Here is a 25,046-nt window from a genome sequence, read left to right on the forward strand (position 1 = left end):
CCATGGCACATCTCCCATTTTATACACAAGCCGCAAACCAGCACAAGTAGATCTTTTATTCACTTAGCCTTGCCTATTTTTTCTATACTAACGGCACAATTTATTATTCCTTAACAGAATTTAAATAGCAGCGGACCGATCTTTCCATTTGTTTTAACATTTTGCCCTTTATTGTCCAAAATGGGAATGATGCTGGTGCTCACCTGCAGACAAGTAAAACTTTTCCATTCATTCATTACTGATTTTGATATATACTGGAAAAGAAACGTGTTTGTCTACAGATGGACAGATGTCATACGAGTGCTGTAGGCTCCTAGAAAGTCACAGTGTGTGACCCAGAGATGCCCCTTTTAGGTAAGTTCCACAGATGCACAAGTCTCAGGAAGGTAAAAAAGACCTACTGATGACAGCACATTTAAAGAATGGTGCTTCAACACCGCTGTTTGAAACCAGACTTCACACCAGATACTCGAGTCAGCAAAAACCCCCAACAATGAACACCACAATTTTATGTACAATCCTGTTTCAAGTAGATCTCTTTCCCCTTTCCCTCTTTTCTCATGAAACTAAAATGGTTTGTGCAAATACTTTTGAGAACTAAAGTGATGAGATTGAAAGATACAAAAAGTGAGAACAAGCTGAAGTTGCTCCCTTCTCTCTTAATACAAAATTGTTTACAATTTGACTTGATTATAAAATAACTATTTTGCTAAGATGTATCTAGAAGTCACGAGTCATCACCATTCCTACTTGTTTCAGAGCTCTCTTTCGGTTAGTCTCTCAAAATTCTGTTTCTTTCAGCCCTCCACCCTCTCTATCAGCACTTGCTTGATCCTGTCTTGCAGAACTACTGAAGGTGGCAGGCCAGCTGTAAATCAAACAATATCATTAAATGAGAAAGCACTAGAAAACTAGAACGCATGTGTTACTCTCCAAGGGAAGAGTTCAATAAAGAGAAGATGCTCCAGCTAACACATTTGTACCTTCACGAACAAAAGGGTCTCAAGCTGATGTTGTGCCACCCTGAGCCCGTAACAAAAGCTTAGGCCTTGAAAGGCAGGGTGAGATTTTCTTACATGCTGAACAGCTGAAGAATCGCAGCTTACGCAGAACAGCAGAGACACGTCAGCCAACAACAGTGCCCTGGCCTTGGCAAGAGGCAACTTCAGCATTCAGATGGAATCAAGGACTCAGAACAAAATGCCCAACAGCCAACTACTCCTGTGTGTTATCTTGTGAACACACGATAATGTACAATACTACCAGGGTGATTTAACCTATGTGCTCTACTCTCGGATATCAAGACCTTTTTCACTTTAGTACATGCAGAGAAGGAAAAAAGCAAATAAAGAAATGAAATGCTTTTCTTATCTCGAGCTGAAGCATTTCCTGTGTCACACACACGCTTAAAATTGCCTCCTCTCAGCTGCTGGGGATGTTATTTCCTGGCTCTTTATAGGAATTATGGCACAGTCTATCAATATTTTGTTCTATATACAGCCATACATGCTAAATGTGATTAATAGGCATAACTTGCACAACTGATTCTACACATAGTGTTTACAATAAACTGCTTAACTTCTGAAAATCTAACAGGCTAATCCAGCCCCACAACCAGGACACTGAGGATAAAGCAATAACAACAAGCAACTAAAGGCGATTTTTGCCATTAAAATAAACTGCCACTACTACGACCACCAGCTGGACTACGGCTACATTATTGCATGACAAAGATACACACATTAACTACAGTTTGGATGTTTTTCTTATTTATTCAAAAGCTAGAGGATGACAAAAAGGGTTAAAATGTTTTATGCCAGCTATTTATTACATGAACAAATACTTAATCCAAAGGGACTTGTTTTACCAGCCCCTCTGTCCAAAAACCACACACCCATTAGTTTTTATACACAAATGTTTATTTCTCAAATAAACTTCCCCTTTAAACACAAGGAATGAAATCTAAATCTTCATAAAGATGAATCCAAAACAAAAATCCCTCCAGTACACTGTAATCACTGTTTTCTTGGTCACTACTGGCTTTAACTGTTTAACATCAAAAAACAAGGACATATTTAAAAAATCATGCTACTGGATTCCTAGCGCTGCCTCTGACCAGCTCTATACTGATCGCCAATATTTTAAAATTTTACATCGTCGAATCTGAAGCATTTAATTGAATAACAACTGTGCATCAAACACAAACAACTGAACAAGAAGATTATAAGATGTAATCGAGTTCGTAACGAATATAGGTGTTCTTTTCATCGTTATAGATCCTTGGATAATGTGATATCAGAGCATCCTGTGATCCGATGTAGATCGAATTATAGATCTTCCAATAAACATCCCTGACTTTCCTGGCAGGGTGAAACAAACCCTGGAAAACAGAACACAACAAAATGTATTAAAACTTAAGGTCTAGTTGTCTGTTATTGAAATTACTGAATCCAACCAAGTTCTGCACAATAAGCATTTAAAAAAGCAATTACAGTAACTAACACCACTTATAAGAAAGAATGTACACTAAACACACCATTCCCAATTTTTGGGACTATTTAAACTAGCTATGTATTATTTAGAGGCAGGTTTTCTTATATTTTTTTCTGCAGGGAGAAATTCCACTGTATATATTTCTAGTTTTGATTTCTTCTTTTAAAAATAAAACCTGATGCAGGATAATTGTCTGGAACCGAGTCTAATCTTTGTCTCTGCTAATTGTGATCTGTACAGAGCGCTAGATATAAAAACGTGAGATAAGCTATTACTAAACCTTTAAAAAAAAAAAGTGGAAAGCTCTAGAAAAAGCAGTTCTAAATAATAATACACTAGTAGTATTTGCAAAAATACACAGTGCAAGAGACTTCCTTCACCTTCCTACTGATGTCAGTACGTTTACGCTGAGGTCCCCCCCACATTAAAAAAAAAAAACATATCCGCAAATAATTAATGAAATGCTGTCACATCTTCTCCATGTTTTCCTGCCACGCACACATTTAAAGAAGCTCAAGTGCTTGGTGTTGATGTAATTGTGTAAGCTCACAGAATCCCAGAACGTCAGGGGTTGGAAGGGCCCTGGAAAGCTCATCCAGTGCAATCCCCCCATGGAGCAGGAACACCCAGCTGAGGTTCCACAGGAAGGTGTCCAGGCGGGTTTGAATGTCTGCAGAGAAGGAGACTCCACAACCTCCCTGGGCAGCCTGGGCCAGGCTCTGACACCCTCACCACGAAGAAGTTTCTTCTCAAATTTAAGTGGAACCTCCTGTGTTCCAGTTTGAACCCATTGCCCCTTGTCCTATCACTGGTTGTCACCCAGAAGAGCCTGGCTCCATCCTCCTGACACTCCCCCTTTCCATATTGATCCCCATGAATGGGTCAGCCCTCAGTCTCCTCTTCTCCAGCTCCAGAGCCCCAGCTCCCTCAGCCTTTCCTCACACGGGAGATGCTCCACTCCCTTCAGCATCTTGGTGGCTGCGCTGGACTCTCTCCAGCGGTTCCCTGTCCTTCTGGAGCTGAGGGGCCACAACTGGACACAATATTCCAGGTGTGGTCTCCCCAGGGCAGAGTAGAGGGCAGGAGAACCTCTCTGACCTACTGACCACCCCCTTCTAACCCACCCCAGGTACCATTGGCCTTCCTGGTCACAAGGGCCCAGTGCTGGCTCATGCTCACCCTGCTGTCCCCAGGACCCCCAGGTCCCTTTCCCCTACACTGCTCTCTAATAGGTCATTCCTCAACTTATACTCTGACCAAAGAGCTTTTTTCTAGTGCTTCACTCTTACACAGTTTTAAATGTCTTACTGTTTTTCTTGGCTAACAACAAATAACATAGATTTAATATTCTCTATTCTCTCACTTGTTACTTGTTCTGATAACCCCTTGCACTATTAATTTACTCACCAGTCATCAATTTTTGAGATACTTCAAAATTTGGGAGATACATACTTATATTAAGTCAGAACGCCAGGCCACTGTAGCCAATTTTTACTCTAAGTTACCTACTACCTCTCTGCAAGTTCCTCAATGTATTCAGCTATCTCACAATACCCAAATATCTGTTTGTTGCGTATTTCAATTATTGAAGTCCTTGGTACAGAATGCCATGTTTAAAGAACACTTTAAAGAGGTAAAAGCCATACTCTTCTCCTTTGCTGAAAATAATTTTCAATGGACTTTTTTGTCTCCTGGAAAGACATCCTACTTGATAATTTGCGGCAGACATGGGGACGTACCTGTAAACAATACTGCAACATTCTGCAGGGCCCAATGGCGACTCTGAGACCCTCCAGAGCTCCCATCACCGCCTGGATGACGTGAGGAGAGGTTTCAAACACATTAGGCCAGACGTAATTTAACAAATGATTAAGAGAATCTTCACAGCCGAACCCATAAACACCAAGAGACATGTGTTGCACCACAGCACTGGCTGTTTGCCTGTGCACAAGATCCCTGCAATGAGAAGAGCAGTCTGTTAAGAAAGTGTATTTAGAAGCAATATGATTGGATCAGCATAGTGTTTCTTTTAAGTAACACTTTTTTGGAAAGTACTAGTATACACTTTTAATCCATATTTACGGATGGCAATAGGCAGAGTAACAAAAATCAGTAACTTTAAGAACATGGAGTTTTCTGACAAATTACTGCACCCTAATTCCACAGCAGAAATATTAACAATAGAAATTATCAAAAGCCGTTTGAATTTAAGAATTCTTGACTCACTTAAGATGCTCGAGTCATATCAATCCTCAAAAGTATTAGTAAAATAGGAGTATATAATCTGAATTATTTGCAGACATTGGCTTCAAAATTAGGCTGATCACTTAACATTTTTAGCAAACAAGGGCAACATGCATATTTGCTATTGTTAAGACCCAGCTATATACTTAAAATATGACTATGGCCAACTGTACCATGAGTAGGAAGAAGCGCACTCACCTGTCCATTAAAGCATCCTCAAGCAACGGCGTAACAGCGTAAATATAATCTTTTCCCATCTCTCCAATGTATTCAAACAGGAAAGAAAGAGATTTTAACACCCCATTCTGGACGTTCAGCTCCGGAACTCTGTATTCGTTCATGAGTGCAGGCAGCACTGTGAAAGGTGAGCACGTTTCGGCTACAATAGCAATCGCTACTGTAGTACATACTCTGTTCTGCCTTTCCTGCACTTTCAAGTTGTTTAGCAGTGTAGCCAACACATCGTGAGGTCTGGAAGAGATAACATGTGTGTCAACAGATTCAGTGAGCATTTGGTTCAGGTTAGTTGAGTTTCAGACAGCAAGCGGCTTAGCCCTTAGAAAACGAAAAATTAGATAACTGAGAAACAACAGAAAGCACAAAACTTTAAAACAGTTTAAGCAACTACATGATCTTATTTTCATAGCCAACATTTTTTATTTTCTCTAGATTTAGGTTTTTTCCTGTCTTCTGTTCTGCCTCTTGTGAACTCTGGAGGACAGGAGTAGCCTTCCCACTGTTACTCTGATCCCACAGCTAATTACAAACTTGTATAAAACCACACACATTGACAGAGACAGGCAATGTCCTGTAGAGATAAGTGCAGTTATGATATTTCATGGTTGCTTGCTGGATCTGCATTAAGTCAGTAAATGCTCACTTGTTTAAGAATATGCATAAAGATGGGAATTGTGCTTCATTCTACAAATTACTGACTTGCATTATCACCTTTGCAAATCCATACAAGTACTGATTTGGGAAAAAATAGGAGAAGATAGATTATTTCAAGAAGAGTTTATGAAGAATACAGAGTCTGAATGCGTATCACAGTACCATAAATTCATGAGACAAACAGATCTTACTACCAAATTATACTCTAACATCTAAACATTTAGTTCAAAAGTACAGCACCCTGTCTTAACAAAGAATAGGTGATTGCGTTCTACAAAATTAGTAAAAACAAGTCTACACATTCAACATGCTAAACGTAGAGAAGTTCGAATATTTCTCACCAGAAAACTCAGAATTATCACTATGTGTGTAGAAGTGGATAAGCGTCAGATCAACTTACCCAATAGCTTTTGCAATATAACCAAAAGTGTTCACTGTGGCTCTTCGGATGGCTTTCTTGTGAGCTTTTAATAATTCCAGCAGTTCAAAGCAGATCCTCATCCATTCTCTTGCAGAAACATATTCTGCACCTCTGAAAGAAAAGAGAGTTACCTCTTCAGTGATGTTCAAGTGTTTAAATAAAACCACAGAAACTGCAGCACCTATTCACTTGCTATCAGAGGGGGACTGCTTAAGTAAGCTCCTTAATTAGGTATTTGTTCACATTAGACCTTCACTGGTTAAGTTTACTCAAAACTTATTGTATTGGGTGCATTCTAAATTTGCACAAATGGACAACTACAAAGCGTTTGCAAAATAACAATATTACAATACATTCAGACCATCTGCTAAGTATCTCATCTTAAACTTTATACGCAACTTAAGAAATGTCAAGAGATATGATAATAAATACCCAGATGCCAAATCTGATACTCAACTTTAGCTGTTGCCATGATAATCATCCACACAGAGGGTCAAATATGTGATCTCCGGTCAGCTTACCTGTCTGCTATGCGCCCAACAAGATCGATACAGTTTTCCTGGACTTTCTCATGTCTGTTCTTCAAAATAGGCGTAAGCCGTGGCAGCAGATCTTTGATCGGTGGTGTCATCTTGTGCATACCTAGTGAATTCAAATAGGCACATTTAGTTTTAGAATGCCTTTTAATTTTGCTCTTGAACGGGCATGCAATCAATACACAACCATACCTATAACGTTCACAATAGCCTTAAGTGCTCCAAGTATGCTGCCCAGTACTTCAGGATATTCTTCACCCAGGTACTCATACAACACAACACCCAAGTGTCCCATCAGTTTTTCCTGCAACCAAGTAAAAAGATTCAGAAGTTAAATTTCTCTTCCCTCGCGTTACTATGACATAGTACAACGAATTTGGTTGAAGTGGATACGATACCTCTTGACAAGTCTTCATGACAACTGCAGTACGAGAGATGAGGTCAGCAGCCTGCTGCCTAACTTTGGCCGATTTGTTGTTCAAACGCCACAGAACTGTACCACAGATTTGTGGCAAGTAGGGTTTCACTCTTTTGCCTAGAGCATTGACCACTGTGCCAAACCCGTTCAGCATCACAGAGTCCTGGGTGTAAAAACAAAAGAAAATCAGATCAAAAACAATACAACATCTTCATTAAACTTGACATCATCTAAAATGGCTATTAAAAGGCTAACATTCCAGAGCTAGCTTCTAAATTTCACCGATTTGAGCACCGACATCTAAAAATGATTCTAAAAATCTATCTTAGAAGCATCCATTTTTGTGTGATTAACAGTGAGCTACCTTACAATTAGAGCAAACAAATACTAAACACCCTTGGCCATACCTCTGTGGTCTGTTCCTGAAAGGCGTACAAGATCCCATCGATAAGCTGTTCTTCCAGTTTATGATCGATGTCGGCAGCCCCCAGATTTCCCATTATCTTCTCAATTGTTTCCATGACCATTTTTCTGTACTGCTCAGCCTCATCTTTCAGATCATCCACAATTCTAGAAATAATTTCTGCTGCTCCAACTTTATTTGCCAGCTCCACAGTTGTATCAACCAACTGAAATACACAAATGTTAAGTGAGCAAAACATTGTTAAAACCTACTTTCTACATCTTGAATATAAATTTCCCTACCCTGAAGATGAGAAACAGCACCACACACGTGACATACACTACAAACAACTGTTTTTACTTTTAGAAATCACACAATGTTTAAACACAACAAATGGGGTGAAGTACCCCACCATACAACTGACATAGGCTCATTCACCGACGTTAAATGTCTAACAGCCTCATGAATCTCATGAATCTTCTGGCTACGCAACTTCTAAATCACTAGGCCATACAAAATTCAGTTTCAGGCCAGAGACGAAATTAAGCATCTAGCCTGAATGAACATTCTAATGTGAATTTTGTTGTCCTGTAAATAATTTTCCAGTCAAAGAAACCAAAATACCTGTCTGTAATTTCTTCTGTCCAATGCCATTCGGTGCTGCCAAAAATGTTTGAAAAAAGGTGGCAAGATTTCTGTTTTAATGTAGTTTGATTCAACACCATCTGTACCACAACACTGCTTTACCACCTGGCGGGAAAGAAAAAATCCAACTATTTTAATTCTGTGTAAGGTTTCGGTTGTAAGGTTCTTTTGTTTGTTTAAGAAAAGGAAACACATACATATTCAATATTAATGTTAAACAGTCATTCTGACACACCTTCAACACGATTTTTTTCATCTCTTCATCAGGAGACTGGAACTCTCTGATAAGGATGAGCATGACTTCTCTGGTATAGTAGTTTGCATACTCGGCGTCCATGAGTGGAATCAGGTAACCAATAGCCTTCAAAAAGGCAGCCAAACCCTAGTGAAATGCAGAAATAGGTCTCAGGTGAGTTACAGAATCTACACATCCACATCAGTTCAAACTGAATAAAGTATTTTAGATATACCTTTCCTCTGTGTTGACGTATACCCTTCCATAAAGGCTTCAGAACAGAATCAAATGACTCAATGCCATAGGGAGTAGCTGCCTCAGCCAAAGCAGCAATAGCCAGAGCACTGATGGTGCGAACTTTCTGCTGCTCATCCACCAGACCTGCAAGAGAGTGGCGTTTAGTATCACATCTTGTGGTTCAAGTTCAAAACAGCAAAAATATAGGGGCAGTATAAGAGATTAACTTATTTTCAGGAAAAATGAACCACTATTCCTCTCTCACAGTTCAGCCAAAGTCTCTCTGTGTCAGAAGACCCCACAAAACAAGGACCTTACTAGCACCGTGCCTCACTGGGGTATGAAAAATTTTCAAAATATAAAGCAAATAGAAGAGTCTTTGCCTGGTAAAGCAGAACTTACCATGTTCAATGATTTCAACCAAGCTCCTGAGATGAGGCAAGATAGCACAACCCATAAGAATTGCAATTTGCTGCACAATCTTGATGCCAGTATGCCTGGCCTGCCAGGATTTTTTGCTTTTGCAGACAGCTTTCAGGAAGGGCAACAGAGAAGGGATGCCCAAGGCAGAGGCAACGACAGCAAAGGCTCGGGCTGTTGTATTTCGGACATATTCATCCATATTATCAATATCAGGTCGCATTGTGGAGATCATTGTTGCCAAACCAGCAGCCTGAAGGAAAAACAAACAAAACATACCAAATGGAATTAACTGTGCTGTTCATAAATCTTCTGTCATGTCTGTAAAGAGGAGTTAGCTACGTGTAAGCTAACTCGGTGCCTTAATGAAGGATGGAACTTTACCTTAGCCAAGTTGGAAATAATTTCTCTGCCTTCCACTCTAGCATAGTAGTCTTCATCAATCAGCAGGGGTTCAATGACGACAAGGATCTGAAAGAGATGAACAAATTAGTATTTCCTTTCATTAATACTGTTAGTATTTCTGGCTCTACTAGATACCATAGAATCATTTTGGTCAGAAGGAAACCCTCAGGATCATGAAGTCCAACCATAACCTAACTCCAGCACCATGGAGCAGAGATGATTATACAGACCCAAGCTTAAAGCTTTATGATGACTGGAAAAAAATACAATAATAAAAAAATCTATTATGCTCTTTCTAGAGCTCTTTGTCTCTAAAGGACCTGGCCTGGAGATCCTACCTAGATCGCATAAGATCCCCTTCCCACCCCCAAGTGTGCACGTTTCATTTTCACATCCTGCTACATACCATAAAGCCCACACTTCAATCACACCACAGGCAGTTAAAATATACACTTCTAGTAATGATCAGAAAAAAGCAAATCAAAGATGAAACAGTAAACTGCAACAGACCTTGTGCACATACGGTCGGACCAAGTCATCCAGTTTGTAAAGAATTCTGTCGATGACTTTGACAAGTAAGTGACGCTCCTGATCTTCAAGTGTTGGTGACATCAGCAGAGGCAGAATCTGATTAAATAGCGGCCCCGCTCCAAATTCTCGAGCTTTATCAGTAATTTGTCGCAATGCAGCCTAAAAAAGCCCAAACAGCCTCAGTTAAACTAAGGAAACACCACCAAACAACTACAAAACAGGTAGATATAAACCAAGTTAAAATGTAATTCACCGTAACCACAGGCTTCAAAATGCTTGCTCCTACCACTGCAAAACTCTACTTCAAACAATTTTATGCTGATCTGTTTAAAAACGAATGCGTGAAACAGAACACCCTGATGTTAGCTACAAAAAGTATGCTCCTGGTCTCATGTGAAAAGCAGCTTCCACAGCCCTTACTTGCAGCTAGGCAGCTTGGAGCTACGGTCAATTCAGAGCAAAACTGTGCAGAAAAGATTGCTAATGTATTGAATAACGTGTAAGGTTGAAACTTAAATAAGAGCTACGCTGCTAATTTAAGAGTAAAAAGCAAAATCCAGAAAGTTACGAAGCCTTGTAAGCAAAACACACTGTAAATCTAGCTTCTCATAATCATAAAATAAAGTCATATACTATTGAGTGACTTACATTACTGTACAAAGAGCAGCAATATTCAATTACATAGAATGACAAACAAAAAGCCACAGAATAGGAAGAGAGCACTAAACAGATATCAAAGTTTAGCAGATTATCTTAAAGAGAATCCGATGGACAACTGAAACTAAACACGAAAACAAACGTATATTTTTGAAAAGCGAAATTACGTAAATGCATCTGACAATTCATCTTACCTTTCTCATGGGAGGTGTGCCATTCTTTATTTTCAGAAGTAATTTCATTATTTTTCTCTCCTTCTGTTCTTCAGGACTCAGAGTTGATTCATCCACATCAACCTAGAAATAATTGCAGACAAATAAACAGGTATTACTACATATTCAAAGGAAAAACTTCAAGAAACTTTAATCAGCATGAGTGAAATCTCACTTACCAGTAGTTTATCGAAGTATTGGATATCATCTGGTTTTAGGAATGGAAGATTGCCAGATGGCTGGTCATTAACACTCTTCATAGTCCGGTCTTCGGTCTGCATGTGGAATCCGGTCATGCCCCCCAAAGGTGTGGGGGTTGCTGTGAGCTTGCGAGCTGGAGTGCGAATGGGTACGTAACCAGCTGGTGGGGGGAGAACCTACACAACAAAGAACAAAATTCATCTTATCACAACAGATATAAAAAGAGGAAGGCATCAAATACAAAACATTACTAAATTTCTACTTCCTATTTTATCTGTTTGGGGATTTGTGTGAGTGTTATTGCATACATTAGATTCCATGGTCACAGCAATACAAGTTCATCAAGACAGTCTGTAATTCATGCTTATCCTGTATTGACAATATTTCAGAACAAAACTCAGTTGTGCTGCCCGGCTAATAAACTCGGAAGTCTCTTTTAAGTCTCTTTATAAAACATTAAAGAAGCACTTCAGCCCCTGTATCAACACAGCATACTTGCCAACTCAATTTGTGACACTATGTTTTTCTACATCTGGACTTAGTATTTTTATCAGTCCACTCAGCTCATTTCTGGCCTTGACGGGCATTCACAACATTGAGAAGCAGAATAACAACTGGCCCTTGAGATTACCTTTAGTTCTCCCTTTCTAAAGGAGTTACAACAAATCAGTAACCAAATTAAACAAGCATCTACAAGAAATAATCAATACTTAATGCAAAACATTCTGCTTCTGGGACAACACAGAAAACAAACAAACCAAACATCACAACCTGGTCTGCTACATTTTAATCCAGATGAATTACCTTATATCCTTCTGGAAACATAGCATCCAATTCTTCATCAGAAAGCGGTCTGTTCCTCTCATCAATCTCCCTTTCCCACCGCCAAGCCTGCAGCTGTTCAGGGGTCATGCTCATTATATGACCTATATTAAAAACCAAAAAGTTTAAAAATAAAATCTTCTGTATGCAGAAGATGACTTGTTCGCTTAAAGGTTAAGTGTTCTCTTAAGTGAAAGTTTCCATACGACTTGTAATCTGTAGCCTATCAAACTTCCAGAGAGCCTTTTATCTATTTTTTACCAACTAAACTGCACAGGAACTGACATGTAATCTTAGTCTCTATTCTCCCCTCTAGAACTGAGCTGCTGTGGGCATTAAAAATCACAAACTGTGCATATACTGATTGCTTTCATACAGGCAGGAGAACATGTTAGGCAGAGCCTATTTCAAAACACTATATAAAGGTAAATGGTTCATTTCCACAAGACAGTGAAGCCTTAGAGAAGGGACTGGGCTCACCTGGTGTAGGGGTTGCCATGTTCATAGCTGGGGTGCCAATGGGTGTTTTGCCAGGCGTCAGAACGGGGGTGCTGCCGCCCATCTGGCTGGCAGGGGTTTCGTCCCATCGCGACTTTCTTTTACTTGCTCCTGGGGTTGGTGTCTCCCCAATGGAGTCACCACCTCTATCCGTACGAGGTGTCTCAGCCCAGCCACTGCCGTGTCCCGGAGTATCTAAGGAAAAAACAAAGCAACTTCTGCACAAAGAACTAGAGAAACCCATTTTCAATATCTACACAAATCAACAGGTAAATAAATACAACAGACAAAAAGTAAAGACTACTTTGGTCTTCGGTGAATATTGAAAACACACATGCATTACACTAAAAACATCAAAGAGAACTTCATTTTATGAAAAAGAGCATGTCATCTCCTTGCTAAATTTTAGCTTAAAAAGATAGAATTCTAAAAAATACAAGAGCACTCAGATATTCTAGAAACTGGATGAAGTACTCCATGCAGTCACTCAACAAAAGCATTAAGGAATAATGGTGTTTCATTGTTCCCAGCCACATGAGCTTTATTCCAATTAGGCAGGTGAGAAAATGCTTCCAAACTTGTTTGAACGCTAACCTCTTCAAAAAAATTAAACAGTTCAAAAACACCACACACAAATGTATCACAAAAACCAATTCAACATGAGCTTCTTTACACATTAAAATCCCAACCTGCAGCGGTCACTAGATATGTCACAAAACTTCCATTCCATTTTTGAGCCCAGGTGTTTTCAAAGACACGAGTTAAGCTTTAACAGGCAGAATTCAATTCTAAGAACTCAGACAAAACTGACACACCAGCCACTAGATGTCAGAATATAATCACTTCTTGCCTGGCTTCTCAATCTATTGTTTCCTTCAGGTGAAAAAATCCTATACAATTAACCATCCAAAATGCAGGCGCTTTTCCGTTTGCTGTAAATACCTCTTTCTGTTTTAGGCGTCTCATCCCATCGATTTTTACGCGCGCTGGAAGTGGCCCCTCCGTGGCCCGGTGTTGCGTGACCAGGTGTGTCCCGGCCAGGTGTTGCGGCTCCCGCTGGTGTGTGACTGGGAGTCGGATCCCAGATTTTTGAGCCTGGGGTGGCACCAGGAGTTTCGCTGCCCTTTGCACGGCCTGGAGTTTCGTCCCATCGCAGAGATGGTGTATGTCCAGGAGTCTGTACAACACAAACCACAAAGTATTAATAACTCTCATAGTATCCAGTAAAAGACTGCTAGTTACTGTTTTTTAGTAGAGTAACAAACTTCTGAAATTCCAGAGGATTAGCATTAATAATGTCTTCTGTAGATAAGCTGATGAACACTAGCATTCTTACCTCTGCTTGATCCCAGCTGGATAATTTTTTAGGTGTGGCACCAGGAGTCTGATCAGCTGTCTGATCCCAACGCCGTTTGCGTTTTGAAGGCGGCTGAGATGTGGCTCCATTGACGACTTTAAGCTCTCCAGCTTTAGCTTTTTCAGCTAGTTGTTGCCTAATTTCCCTCTATTCAAGGGCACAAAAAGACAAACATAAGAAACAGATTTCTAAAGAAGGCCTCTTCAGATTATACTTTCAAAGGAGATTTTTCAGCTGTATCTTATCTTTTTGTGCTTTCCTTAGAGGTTTTGCTCAAACAACATGCGATTAGCTACTGTTTTAACTTCAAGTTCACTGATTTTCAAATTCTTCTATACTGACTATGTGTTCTATACCCAGTTTTGTGTTCGGAGGGCTTGTTTTCAAATCGATGTCTTATAAAAGTCATGACTAAAAGAAATGCAAACCCATGGGGAATTTTGAGTGCTATCAGTTTCTGTCACCTACATGTATACCTTAAAAAACAAGTTCCACTTCAGTAAGTTAAAGGTGGACAAGTTAGAAAATGGGTTAATGTGAGTTATACCCCATAACATAAAGAAACACCGAAATTCTACTTAAAATCCTGAGATGACATTGTTAAAATAGCACACTAACCCAGACTGTTTTTCACTTATCAATGGGTCCCTGAACAGTAAGATCATCAAAATTACGAACTAATTCCTCAATTAAGGTAAGTCAAGTAGGGTAAATCAATATTAATCTACAGAGGCCACTGGAACTACAAGATCTTGCTGCAGTAAACAAGATAGCATTGTAGGTATCACACAAGAAATCTGATTGTACTACCAGTATCCTACCTATTAAATTAATTTTTAATAGCCACGAATAAAGTGTGTACATTAAAAAAATATTTAAAACCAAATGTCAACCTTAAACCTATTCTTAGTACTGTAATATATGATGTAAACGCTTCAACAAAAGCCTTTTAAAACCTTCCTGGATCCCCTTTACACAGAGCTCGCAAAAGCAAACATCTCTGTCACTGAATCCCCCTCAGTGACTGTTAGCTTTTGTCTCTCATCCTCTGAAAGAAAACAAAGAACAAAAGGTCTAGGTGCTATTAAACAAACAAAACAGATTAAAATATGTTGAGATTATTTCTCCCTCCATTCCTTAGGTATTATATAGAACAGATGCTTTTCAAAACTTCAATCCTTTAAATACTACTGACTTCGAATGTGCGAAAAACAGGATTTCCAAAGAAAAAGACTTATAAGTCAAGGAAAAAAGTCAACAGACTTCCCATTCCCACTTTCTCAACATGCTTTCAAAGGCCATAAAATGAAACAAAGTGGAAAACCCTCCCCACACACACCTCTTCTTTGGTTAAATGCTGTTCACGCATAACATCCATGTACGTTCTGGCATTCATTTTAGGATCTGGTGTCTTCCCTCCTGCAGAAGAGAACAGCAACAGGAATGGAGCACAATGAGTACAGGATAAGCAGAAACTATTGCCTTTTTCTATTGTCCTGCTCTAATATTATATTATTCTGTGATCGTTTAATTTTACTTTTTTATTGAAAATTTTTAAAATTACATGTATCTTACGTTTATTCAGTTTGCTGATCAATTTAACCTGTTTGAACACAAACATAACTACTGCAGTTTCAAACAAATATTTTAAAGACGATATAAATGATAAAATGACAACACAGTTAAGAGTCTTCAGAAGTGATGGGTTCCTGGGTTGCTAATCCGGAATACGTACACTTTCGTGCCTTTGTGTCCATCAGCAGTTCTGACTTCAAGCAGCAGAATAGAAGCCTAGAAAATTATCTCTTTACCATTAGTAACACTTTGGAAAGATATTTATATTCAAAACATTACCTTGTGTAAGCTGTTCAATCCTAGCTGTATCTTACTATAACTAACTAGTGCATACCTACGTAATGTTTAAAATGTTTTAGCATAAAGACCCATTTAGAAGTTTGGCAAATCTGGAGACCTCTCCCAGATCTTCTAGAGTCATATTGTAAAAGGGCTTCACTAATAAACACAACAAAAACCCCCAAAAAACTGTTTGATGGTACTTTCCCCCTCTTCTCAAGGTACAGCTGTGATTGGGAGCTGGATGCAATACCATACACACACCACCACAAAGATACTCACAGGTAATGGGGTTTCTATACCATGTGTTGGTTTATGCTGTGTATCTTGAGTTAACTTAACTTTTAAATACTTGACAAGAAGCCCAACTTTATAAAAATAAGACAAGAAAACCACTTTTCTTTTAGAAAAATGTGCAGATTTGCTATACAAGTGGTATAGCATTCTGATTTAGGGAAAAAACCATAAACTTCTGAAACATTTCTATGCTGGAGATGATTGCCCAATTGGCTGTGTCACTCTGACACTAGCTTTGATAGGACTTTCCTTTGGAATACTTTTTCACCATAATCTACACAGGATGTGTTGAACTGCACCCTTAAGAATGCAGACAGGACTGGCATATAGCAGTACTGCTGTAGGAAAGAAATTAAGGACAGTTAGTATGGGCCTGTGAATTCTGACAATACATGTTTATAGCAAGTACAATTAAGCAAGTAAAATAATTAATATCCCTATTAATTCATGCAGGCTGAAATTCTAATTTGTAAAACCTGCAAAATAGCTGCGAATTTTAAGCCAACAGGCACCTTATTGCCACACGTGAAACTCATCTGAAGAAAGTCTGTCGGACCCACTATACCCCTTTTCCTGACTTGCATTCCAAAATTATCAGAACAGACTTGAACTATTAATAGTATCAAAGTCTTATATCTGCTTTTGTTTCTTTCATCTATACCACCTAAGTTTACATAGGATGGTAAGAATTAGGTGCTCTATTTTGAGAACTAGCATTTCAAAAGCAGTAACCCTGTAAATCTACAACTTGGAATGAAAACTTTCAAGATACTGAAAGAATCTGAGCACTCAATACACAAGTTGTTCAAAGTATAACGCACAACCCAAAACAAAATGAAAAGAGAAACCTTTAACCCTTTGTGTTTCTATGGCAATGGCTCATTATTTTCTTGTCCTTCTACCTGGAAAGAAAACTTGTATTATAAAGATGAAGAATATGGGATCTAGGTTTTCAACCCAATCTCTATAAAAAGGGGATGTTTAAAACAAAACTAAGTTTATAAGCATGCCAACAGAAATCAAAGGGCTAAAGACAAAGACAACAAAGCTCATAAAGGGTATAGGAAAGTCAAAATAAATTACCATCTGCAAAAGGATCAAGACGCTCAGGGGAAATTATCATCATCCGCCTGTGCTTTTTGTACTCATCTTCCCGATCTGCAATCTTTTGAGGGCGGTGTTCTGCAAAAGGATCATACTAAAAACAAACAAAAGAAGCTTCTTAGTCACATATGTAAGAAGAACAATATGAAAAGTGTCTGGTGACTGTAAGCCTGTGTTCATTTTCAGTATTACTAAAAAGACCTACTTTATTTTAATCTCAACTACACAGGAATGTCAAAATACTACGTTAATATAAATTTTACTTCTGTAACTGGAATTTTACCTTTTCTCTAAACACACAATGTCTTATGAAATAACTTGTGACAAGAATTCACTATTTTAAGAAGTTTATTCACCTGTTACCAAAGCATTTCATGCTGTCAACCCTTCCCCTTCTTTTTGCATGGGGACTCAACACTTATTCATAAGCTTTTAAATTTCACAGAAAGATACTCCAGGAATATAAAACCTAAGTGATTATATTTTATTTACAAGAGTAAAGTAGGATGTACCTGTTCAGTAGACTGTGGTATGTCATTAAGCAACGCGACTGGAGCATGGTACCCTGGCTTCTTCTGGCCAAGCAAACTTGTAGAAGGGTAGTCATCATCATCCTGGCAGTAAAAAGACATGGTAAATTTGTCATATTGATACTGTATTTAGACAAAATAATGTCAACTTAACATACTGCGGTCATAGAAAAGATGAATATGGACAAATAAAATCGTTAATTCCAAATTTCAGCATGCTTTTCCGTATAGTTCGCTTCATTACTCCCAAACTGCTGAATCCAATAAACCTACTCACATCACTAAAAAGATCACTTTTTCCCTACAAGACTCAAGTATTCTGCAATATGCTACAGTTAATCAAGTATGCTATCTACATTAGTGATACAAAAAGTCTATATTTCATATTGGCACTAGTCAGCATGTGAAAACTGGTACACAGAAATTTTCTTAAAAGTCATCTAGATACAGGTCAAAACTTCAGTAAATAACCCTATAAAAAGCTTCAGAAACACTGAAAAATTCAGAAAAATATTAATGTTGATTTAGTTACAGCTTCTCAATCACGATGTCAATAACAAGTACATAGTGTGCTATCTATTTCCTCGCATTAGTAGCCAGTTTGTGTGCAATAAGTTAAAGCAATCCAAAAGAAAAACTGATTTTAAAACTATGAACTGATTTCACTGACATCCTGTAATGGAAATTTTTAATCAAGGAATTTTTAGAATTGCATAAATGACACATAGTACGTAACATAAAAAATGTCATCTAGTACTAAACTGAATATAACAATCTTTCTTCCTCACAAAAATATAAATAACTCAATGTAATATGTAATTGCCTAAGTATTTATGGTCAGAACTGTAGTTTATGACTGCTCCTGCAGCTGAAAATGTGGTAAAATGTTTAACGCTAGAAGTTAACACAAAGTAATCTTACAAGCAGGATAGGTAAGGAGAACATAATACAGTGAAAAAGCCAATTCTCAACAAATGCTTTGAAATTTGAAACAAAGTAGAAACAGAAATCTTAAAATAGTCACTTAAGTTCGTTGGCCCAAGTTTTATTAGAATTTTTTTTCACCATTATTTTTCATCTTGGCAGCAACAACAGAACAAGGTTAACTGTTCCAGTCAAGGTTAACACTGATTAAGTAGCAGGCCACAATGTTTTGCCTTCTGCTTAGGCCTACATGACTTTCAAAGCACAATTCATGAAGTACAAGCCAGACTTGGAGCTTATGGCCTTCCCAGATAAGACATATTTGGTCCAGTATGGCTTTAACAACAACAACTGCTTTTACTTTAGCAACTGCTGTTAAAAATTACTCAAAATAAATTCCAATATACTTCGAACACATGGGCTAAACAAGCAAATACTTAAAATCACTTACATCTTCCAATTCAGTTGCTGCAATAGAAGTGACGTATCCAGCAAACCTGCTGTCACTGCCACCATAGATTTCTTGATCGTAATATCCTGTGGAATCGAGGCCTACTCCTTGGGCTTCATCAAGAGCAGGCTTCTTTCCTTGAATTTCTCGAATTTGCGCTTCAATATCTAGGGTAAAGAAAAAAAAAAATCATGTCTTTTTATACATACATACAAAATGTAACGTTCATGTTACTGAGGACAACAAACTGAGCTCTTCACTCCATTTTAAAGATTATCTCTAAAGAAATAAACAAATAAAACACATAAAACTATGCCATGATGTTTATAAGCAGATTTTCCTCAAGTTGTAATATTATTCAGCACAGACAACTTCAATTGTATGGCCTGAAGCAAATTATTCAAACCCACTATCTTCCAGAGATAGCAGAGAAGGCAATTTACACCACAGCAATATTTCTCAACACCACACTAACCCTTTCTCAACAAAGGTAATCCTCTCGTGACAAAAGCCTTTCAAAATGTTATCACCAATTAACAAGCCAATGTTGTTAATTAAAGCAAATCTGTTCAAAAGAGCTACCCTATGAGCTGTCAAATCTCAGAATGTTTAATAAAATAACACTGGATTGTGTTATCTAACAGATTGCAAAGCTGTATTCTCTTTGTAGAAACGAAAAAAGCAACCCTCTGATATGCCACTGCATACCAAGTTAGCAAAAATTTCAAAAAGGACCAGTTTCTTCTCACTGTGGCAGCTCAAATGTTATTTACTCATGACTATTCCTGCCTATTCCAAAAAGACTAACGGGAGCTTTGTCATTCTTTTAACGTATCAGGTCTGACTCTAATCAGCTCTAGGGGCAACCTCTGACCTCAGAAATTTTGTACTTTCAGAAAAACACATTAACTTGTTAACCCAGAAAACAAGGAACCAAATTAAACCATGCTTTCCTCCTACCTGTTCTAATGTAACACAAAAATAAGTTACAGTAATTCAACTGTATTCAATGAATTTAATTGTGATATAGGTACACTAAGGCACAGCTAAACTCCATGAAAATATTACTGTTTCCATCCAAATCTTATTTGATTCAACAGATATCTAAAGATAATTACACGTAAAATGTGAATTTCAGGAGTTCAAGCAATTAATTTCCATGGCCAAAAGAACAGCCAAGAGTTGCACTTTGTGGTTGAAGGAATACCAAGGATCATACTCGGACTATATGGTCTCCAAAGTCCCTTCTAATGTCATCGATTCTGTGACTCACCCTTTCCCATCTGAAGTGGTATTGCCCGCTACACTAACTTGAGGGAAAATTGCCAATTTACAACGCGGCAGGAAATTCTCTTCACAAATAGTCTTAAATCTTGACTACTCACTAGTTTTCTACTATTGTTGCTCATTTCTCTTTATCAGGACAAACACATTTCACAAGGTTTTCCCACCGAGATACGTTGCAAAAGACACTATACAACAACTTCTGTTAAGAAACCTGGCAAAAATTAAGCTTAGAATACTCTTTTTTTTTTTTTTTTAAGGTAAACTTACTGCTAATCCATGTTATTGGACCCAAGATGTAAATTGGGGGTGGGGTTTAGTTTTGGTGGCGTTTATTTTTTAAATGTTTGAAAGAATTGGTTAGTTTAAAAGTAAATGATCAGCCCTGTAAACTCCAGGAGCTGAACTCAAGGCTGGGTCCTTTTCTTAGCACAAATTGCCACTAATATATGTAAAACCAATAAAACATTTGATGTCCCCACAAAAGCAGATATGTAAAAGGTCTGCAGCCAGAGATTACTAGGTTAAAAAGCATCATATATTTAGCTGGAAAATATTATTTTGACATTAAAGATGTGTTTCCCTTCCTTTGATAACTCGAACTTTTTTGAAAAAGTTCACACCCTACTTCACAAGGCACTTAAATACAAATCAAATTAAGAAAGAGTAATCACTTGGCTTAAAAACACGTTGTGTAAAGTAAAGTACTCGTTTGATGACTTTGTCAACCAGGACACAAACAGAAAGTTCAAAGACACAGAAACATAAAGGCAGTGGGTTTTTTTTCTTAATGGGGGTAGGATAATGTCCTACTGATCATTCCTTTTTCTGTATTTTACTCTATTTAATACATTTTGGTATTTTGCAAGAAGTAACTTTAACGTGCACAGTTGATTTGAAATCTATGATAGATTTTGAAAATTATTAAAGTCAACATATTTAAAATCAAACTCCCTGGAAATCTAGTTCACAGTCAGATCATTATAGTATTTCTCAAAATATATACTCCATTACCATACACATAGTTCTACTTGCAACATTTGGAGTGTAAAACATTTATTCAGCATGAAAGAAGAAACAAGAATCAGTCTCTCTGCTGAAGTAGCATTTTACAGCATAGAGAATTTATGTGTTTTCATGCCTTATCATATTTTTGCACATTTAGCTTGCGCTGGGCAGGTTTACTTCTAGCGACCTTAGCACTCTCATTTACTTTAGGTCTATTATGTTTGGAGATCTCTTAGTCCATTTCTGAGCAAGAAAAAAAAATGATGCAAATTGAGAACCACTTTGGACAGCATTCAAAACTCATGCATTTCTTGAGGCTTTATAAGCTGCCATTTAAAACTTGACTCCTCAGCCTAACAAAAGAGTTTCCCCTTAAGCTACCCAACTGAAACAGTCCCAAAACATTTCAAGACCTCTTTCAAGTTGTGTCTTGAACACATCAATCAACAAGTATTTAATAAACAATACAAAGATGTGAAAAATCGTCTAAAACTATTTAGTGACAAACTATTCAATTTGGAAAATCAGTCAGGAATGGAAAAGAGATAGAACTCAGAAAAACAAAACAAGCTGTTCAGCTAATACCTTCGTGTTGTGAAGGACAGCATTACATGATCATACCCAGTTACACGTAATTTAACTACATACAATCACCCCCTTTAAAACCTGTTCTGATTCAACACATGCAACTGGAAGCATGTCAATGTTAACATTAAATTCAACAGGGCACCCTTTGTTTCAATAAACAAGCTATTTTTGGGTTTGGGGTTGGTTTTGTTTTCTTCTTCTTTTTTTAATTTTGTGTGTGGCTTGTTTTTTTTTTAATCCACTACTTTATTATTAAAAGCTCCTTACATAATAGGACAGGCAGAGTACTGTGATAGGTAACACTCACTTGAGTAGTATCTCACACAAGCCTATAAAAATGTTCTGGAACGTGAGAAAGTAAAATCATATTAAAGATAAAAAAAAACAGTGAACGGAACAGTTTAAGCTTTTCTTCCTCCGTAAACCCAAACCAGGTTTGCGGTGCTAAAGACTACATTAATCTCACTTCCGCAGGAGATGACACCTCCGCATTTGAAGTTTTTCTCGGTGCAAAACTTACCGTCCCCAAAGGCGATGAATATCTGGGTGCCCTGCCTACCTCACAGTGTACAACGACTGTCCAGAGGTAGTTTTTTCATGACCGAATTACAGATGTAAATTTACATAAAACACAGCAGATCGTTTATCATGCACATAAACATGAGTAAAATCCCAAGAGCAAAAAAAAAAAAAATTATTTGCCTGAAGATACTTAGGAGCAGGGTAAGCTTTGTCCAGGAAAGCTTTGATTCATGCTGCAAGGAGCTGGAAGCAGCGGTGAAAACAGCCACACAGCACCTCTGAAAATAACATACTGCCCAGGAGAGTTCTCGCTCATTAAACCGCTCAGAGATCAGTTTTCCCCGGGGAACAGCAGGAGGTCTCGGTGCTCAATCGGCAGCTGAAATGTTCGAGACCTCACGCTGTTTTTTCCCCTCCTTCAAAACATATTTTTCAGTGAGCCCCACGTCGCTCAAAACAGCTCGGGCCGTGGAGGCTTTCAGCGAGGAATCCCCTCCCGCTTGGCCTCCGCTTTACCACGGACACAGCCCGAAGGGCTCGGTCAAGAGAATAACCGCGTGGTATCAACGTTTTGAGCCAGGCCTCGCCCCCGCAGCCCCGTCCCCCCAGCCCCTGCCCGCGAGCGGCGGCCCCGGCCATGGCGGTTGCCACCAGTGCAGACGCCATTACAAACAGGCCCGGCCCGGCCCGCCCGCCGCGGGGAGAGCCCGCCCGGCCCGCGCCCACCGAGCCCGGACTGGCGCTGCCCGGAATCGGGGAAAAACACAACCTAAAAACAAAGGCCGAGGGCACCGGGGCAGGAAGGGCCGCTGAGGGTTTTTTTTTTTTTTTTTTTCAGACTTTACCTTCATGGGTCTTGGCGATCTTCGCCATTTTGTCCACAGTGAACAACGCCGAGCCGGAACTGGCGCGGCCCCGCCACTTCCGCTACAAGGGGGAAGGCCGAGAGCACAATGCGCAAGCGCAGCTGCAGAGTGGCCCCTCCCCCCCCAAACAGCTGGCGCTTTGCGCAGGCGCAGTGACGGCAGCGAAGAGCCGTCTGTTGGTCGGCTGCGCAGTCCTCCGAGCCGGGGCCTAAGCCCCGCCCACTTTGCGCTGCTAACCAATGAGGGCGCGGCTGAGCGGCAGGGAGGCGGTCACTGTTCAGGTGCTCCGGCCCCACTGCGCTTGCGCACTCGGCTGTGTTTGCTTTAATCTGAGCAGAGTCCCTGGCCCAATACCAACACGTGAGTGGCGAGCTATCAGAATAAAGCACTGAGATGTGTACTTGCCACAAGATGGGGGCATAACTGGATGGCAGCACCTCAGGCAGATCGTCTATTCAGTATTTTCTCTTGAAAGAGGGAACGCAAGCTATGGTTCTATAATTGGTGAAAGCCGCTAGCAGGTGAAAGAAAGACTTCAGAATCATATTAATCCATGCAAGAAATAATCCAAGATCAAGGAGGTTAATTTTAATAACAGAGTCCAAAATACTACATAATGGAGTTTGAAATCAAGTATATGAATTCAAAAATAGCCAAAATAATCAGAAAGTGATCATGGGGACTTCACAATCATATTAATCCATGCAAGAAATAATCTAAGATCAAGGAGGTGAATTCTAATAGTAACAATCAAAAATACTACAAAATGGAGTTTGAAATCAAGTATATGAATTCAAAGTAGCCAAAATAATCAGAAAGCGACCACACGTGGATAGCAAATCAGAGCTAAACGTGTATGAGTAGCAATAAGCTGCTGCAGAGGAAGTAAATCTAATTGTAGCCCATTAAATTGGCATTGCATATAAAACCTTTGCTTTACTTGGCAGAGTCAAAGCCCTCAGTGGAGCACATGATGGTGGAGTTCATTTGGGGACTGCAGCTCAACAAAGGTGTGGACGAAGTTGCCACAGTCTAGAGGAGAGTAGGAGGAATGATCAGAGGCTCATGAAACATGACTTAGGTGGGAATGTATTAATAAACAGAAATTGTTTAGCTGTTCTGCAATAAATGTCCTCATGCAGCTTCCGCATTTCATTTGGAAACTATGAACTTTTTTCCCTGGTTTGTTGATGTAACATATACATATTTCAACATCACTGTCCACAGTGTAGATCATAACTGAGTGGGAGGGATTCTGTCCACATGCCAAGTTCTGGAAACTCTCCCTTACAGCCAGGTGTTGTGAATGAGCTCATTTTTCATTCTCTCAGTTTTCGGTAGCAGTAAGCACAAACCTCAGTAAAACACCACAGCTGGCCACACAAGTGCAAAGTCCATGATTGCCGAAGCATACAACACATTAATGATATTTCATAACACTGTAATATGTAATCTTACATAGCTTATTTGCTATTGTGCAGTTCTGTTGTACAACTGCTAAGATTCTAATTTCCTCAGGCATCTTTGCGACGAACAAAATTGAGTCCGCTTGAGAACTTCCAGTATGGTAAAATGCATAAATATTTGCAAAAAGGGAGATAAATCGATGATGATAAAACTCATATTTGCTACTGTCATGGTTTAACCCCAGCTGGCAACTCAGCCCCACGCAGCTGCTCACTCAGTCCTTCCTGGTGTGATGGGGGAGAGAATCAGAAGAGTGAAAGTGAGAAAAATAAAAATAAAATAATAATAAATAAATAAAGATGGTTTCATAGGTAAAGCAAAAGCCACACACACAAGCAAAGCACAACAAGGGATTCACTCCCTGCTCCCCATGTCAGGCAGGTGCTCAGCCATCTCCAGGAAAGCCAGGATACATCACACATAACGGTGACCTGGGAAGACAAACATCACCCCCTTCCTTCTTCCTCCTCCCAAATATAAACTGAGCACGACATCACATGAGATGGAACGTCCCCTTGGCCAGTT

General features: G+C 39.0%; 1 protein-coding gene across 3 annotated transcripts; it reads right to left on the bottom strand.

Annotated features, from left to right (window-relative positions):
- Positions 1 to 1,747: 1,747 nt before the first annotated feature.
- Positions 1,748 to 23,140, bottom strand: SF3B1 (splicing factor 3b subunit 1). 3 transcript variants are annotated; one of them, XM_065840433.2, is made up of 25 exons: positions 23,034 to 23,140; positions 18,787 to 18,953; positions 17,394 to 17,495; positions 16,861 to 16,975; positions 14,966 to 15,045; positions 13,606 to 13,773; positions 13,212 to 13,446; positions 12,252 to 12,464; positions 11,754 to 11,875; positions 10,928 to 11,125; positions 10,731 to 10,832; positions 9,859 to 10,038; positions 9,328 to 9,414; positions 8,926 to 9,196; positions 8,522 to 8,667; positions 8,287 to 8,433; positions 8,031 to 8,156; positions 7,411 to 7,632; positions 6,984 to 7,166; positions 6,778 to 6,889; positions 6,571 to 6,691; positions 6,029 to 6,160; positions 4,936 to 5,208; positions 4,233 to 4,449; positions 1,748 to 2,380 (listed from the first exon to the last, which is right to left on the bottom strand). In XM_065840433.2, the coding sequence occupies exons 1-25, from the start codon at positions 23,059 to 23,061 to the stop codon at positions 2,222 to 2,224; spliced, it is 3,906 nt and encodes a 1,301-aa protein (XP_065696505.1). In that variant the 5' UTR covers positions 23,062 to 23,140; the 3' UTR covers positions 1,748 to 2,221. The 3 variants fall into 3 exon arrangements, with proteins under 3 accessions (XP_065696505.1, XP_065696506.1, XP_071667598.1); XM_065840434.2 differs by lacking the exons at positions 16,861 to 16,975; positions 17,394 to 17,495; positions 18,787 to 18,953; positions 23,034 to 23,140 and adding an exon at positions 15,362 to 16,851; XM_071811497.1 differs by lacking the exons at positions 1,748 to 2,380; positions 4,233 to 4,449; positions 4,936 to 5,208; ... (15 more) ...; positions 13,212 to 13,446; positions 13,606 to 13,773 and adding an exon at positions 15,362 to 15,417.
- Positions 23,141 to 25,046: the final 1,906 nt, after the last annotated feature.

Source organism: Patagioenas fasciata, chromosome 7 (genome assembly GCF_037038585.1).
Source record: "Patagioenas fasciata isolate bPatFas1 chromosome 7, bPatFas1.hap1, whole genome shotgun sequence".
Lineage (NCBI taxonomy): Eukaryota > Metazoa > Chordata > Aves > Columbiformes > Columbidae > Patagioenas > Patagioenas fasciata.

What these genes read in the sequence shown, in the direction of transcription:
- SF3B1 (XM_065840433.2), bottom strand. Translation starts at nt 23,061, where the DNA reads ATGGCGAAGATCGCCAAGACCCATGAAG. An exon ending in CATGGCAACCCCTACACCAG is followed by an intron (nt 11,876 to 12,251) that starts GTGAGCCCAGTC and finishes TTTTTAATATAG; the next exon opens with GTCATATAATGAGCATGACC. An exon ending in GGTTGAAATCATTGAACATG is followed by an intron (nt 8,668 to 8,925) that starts GTAAGTTCTGCT and finishes ACTCTCTTGCAG; the next exon opens with GTCTGGTGGATGAGCAGCAG.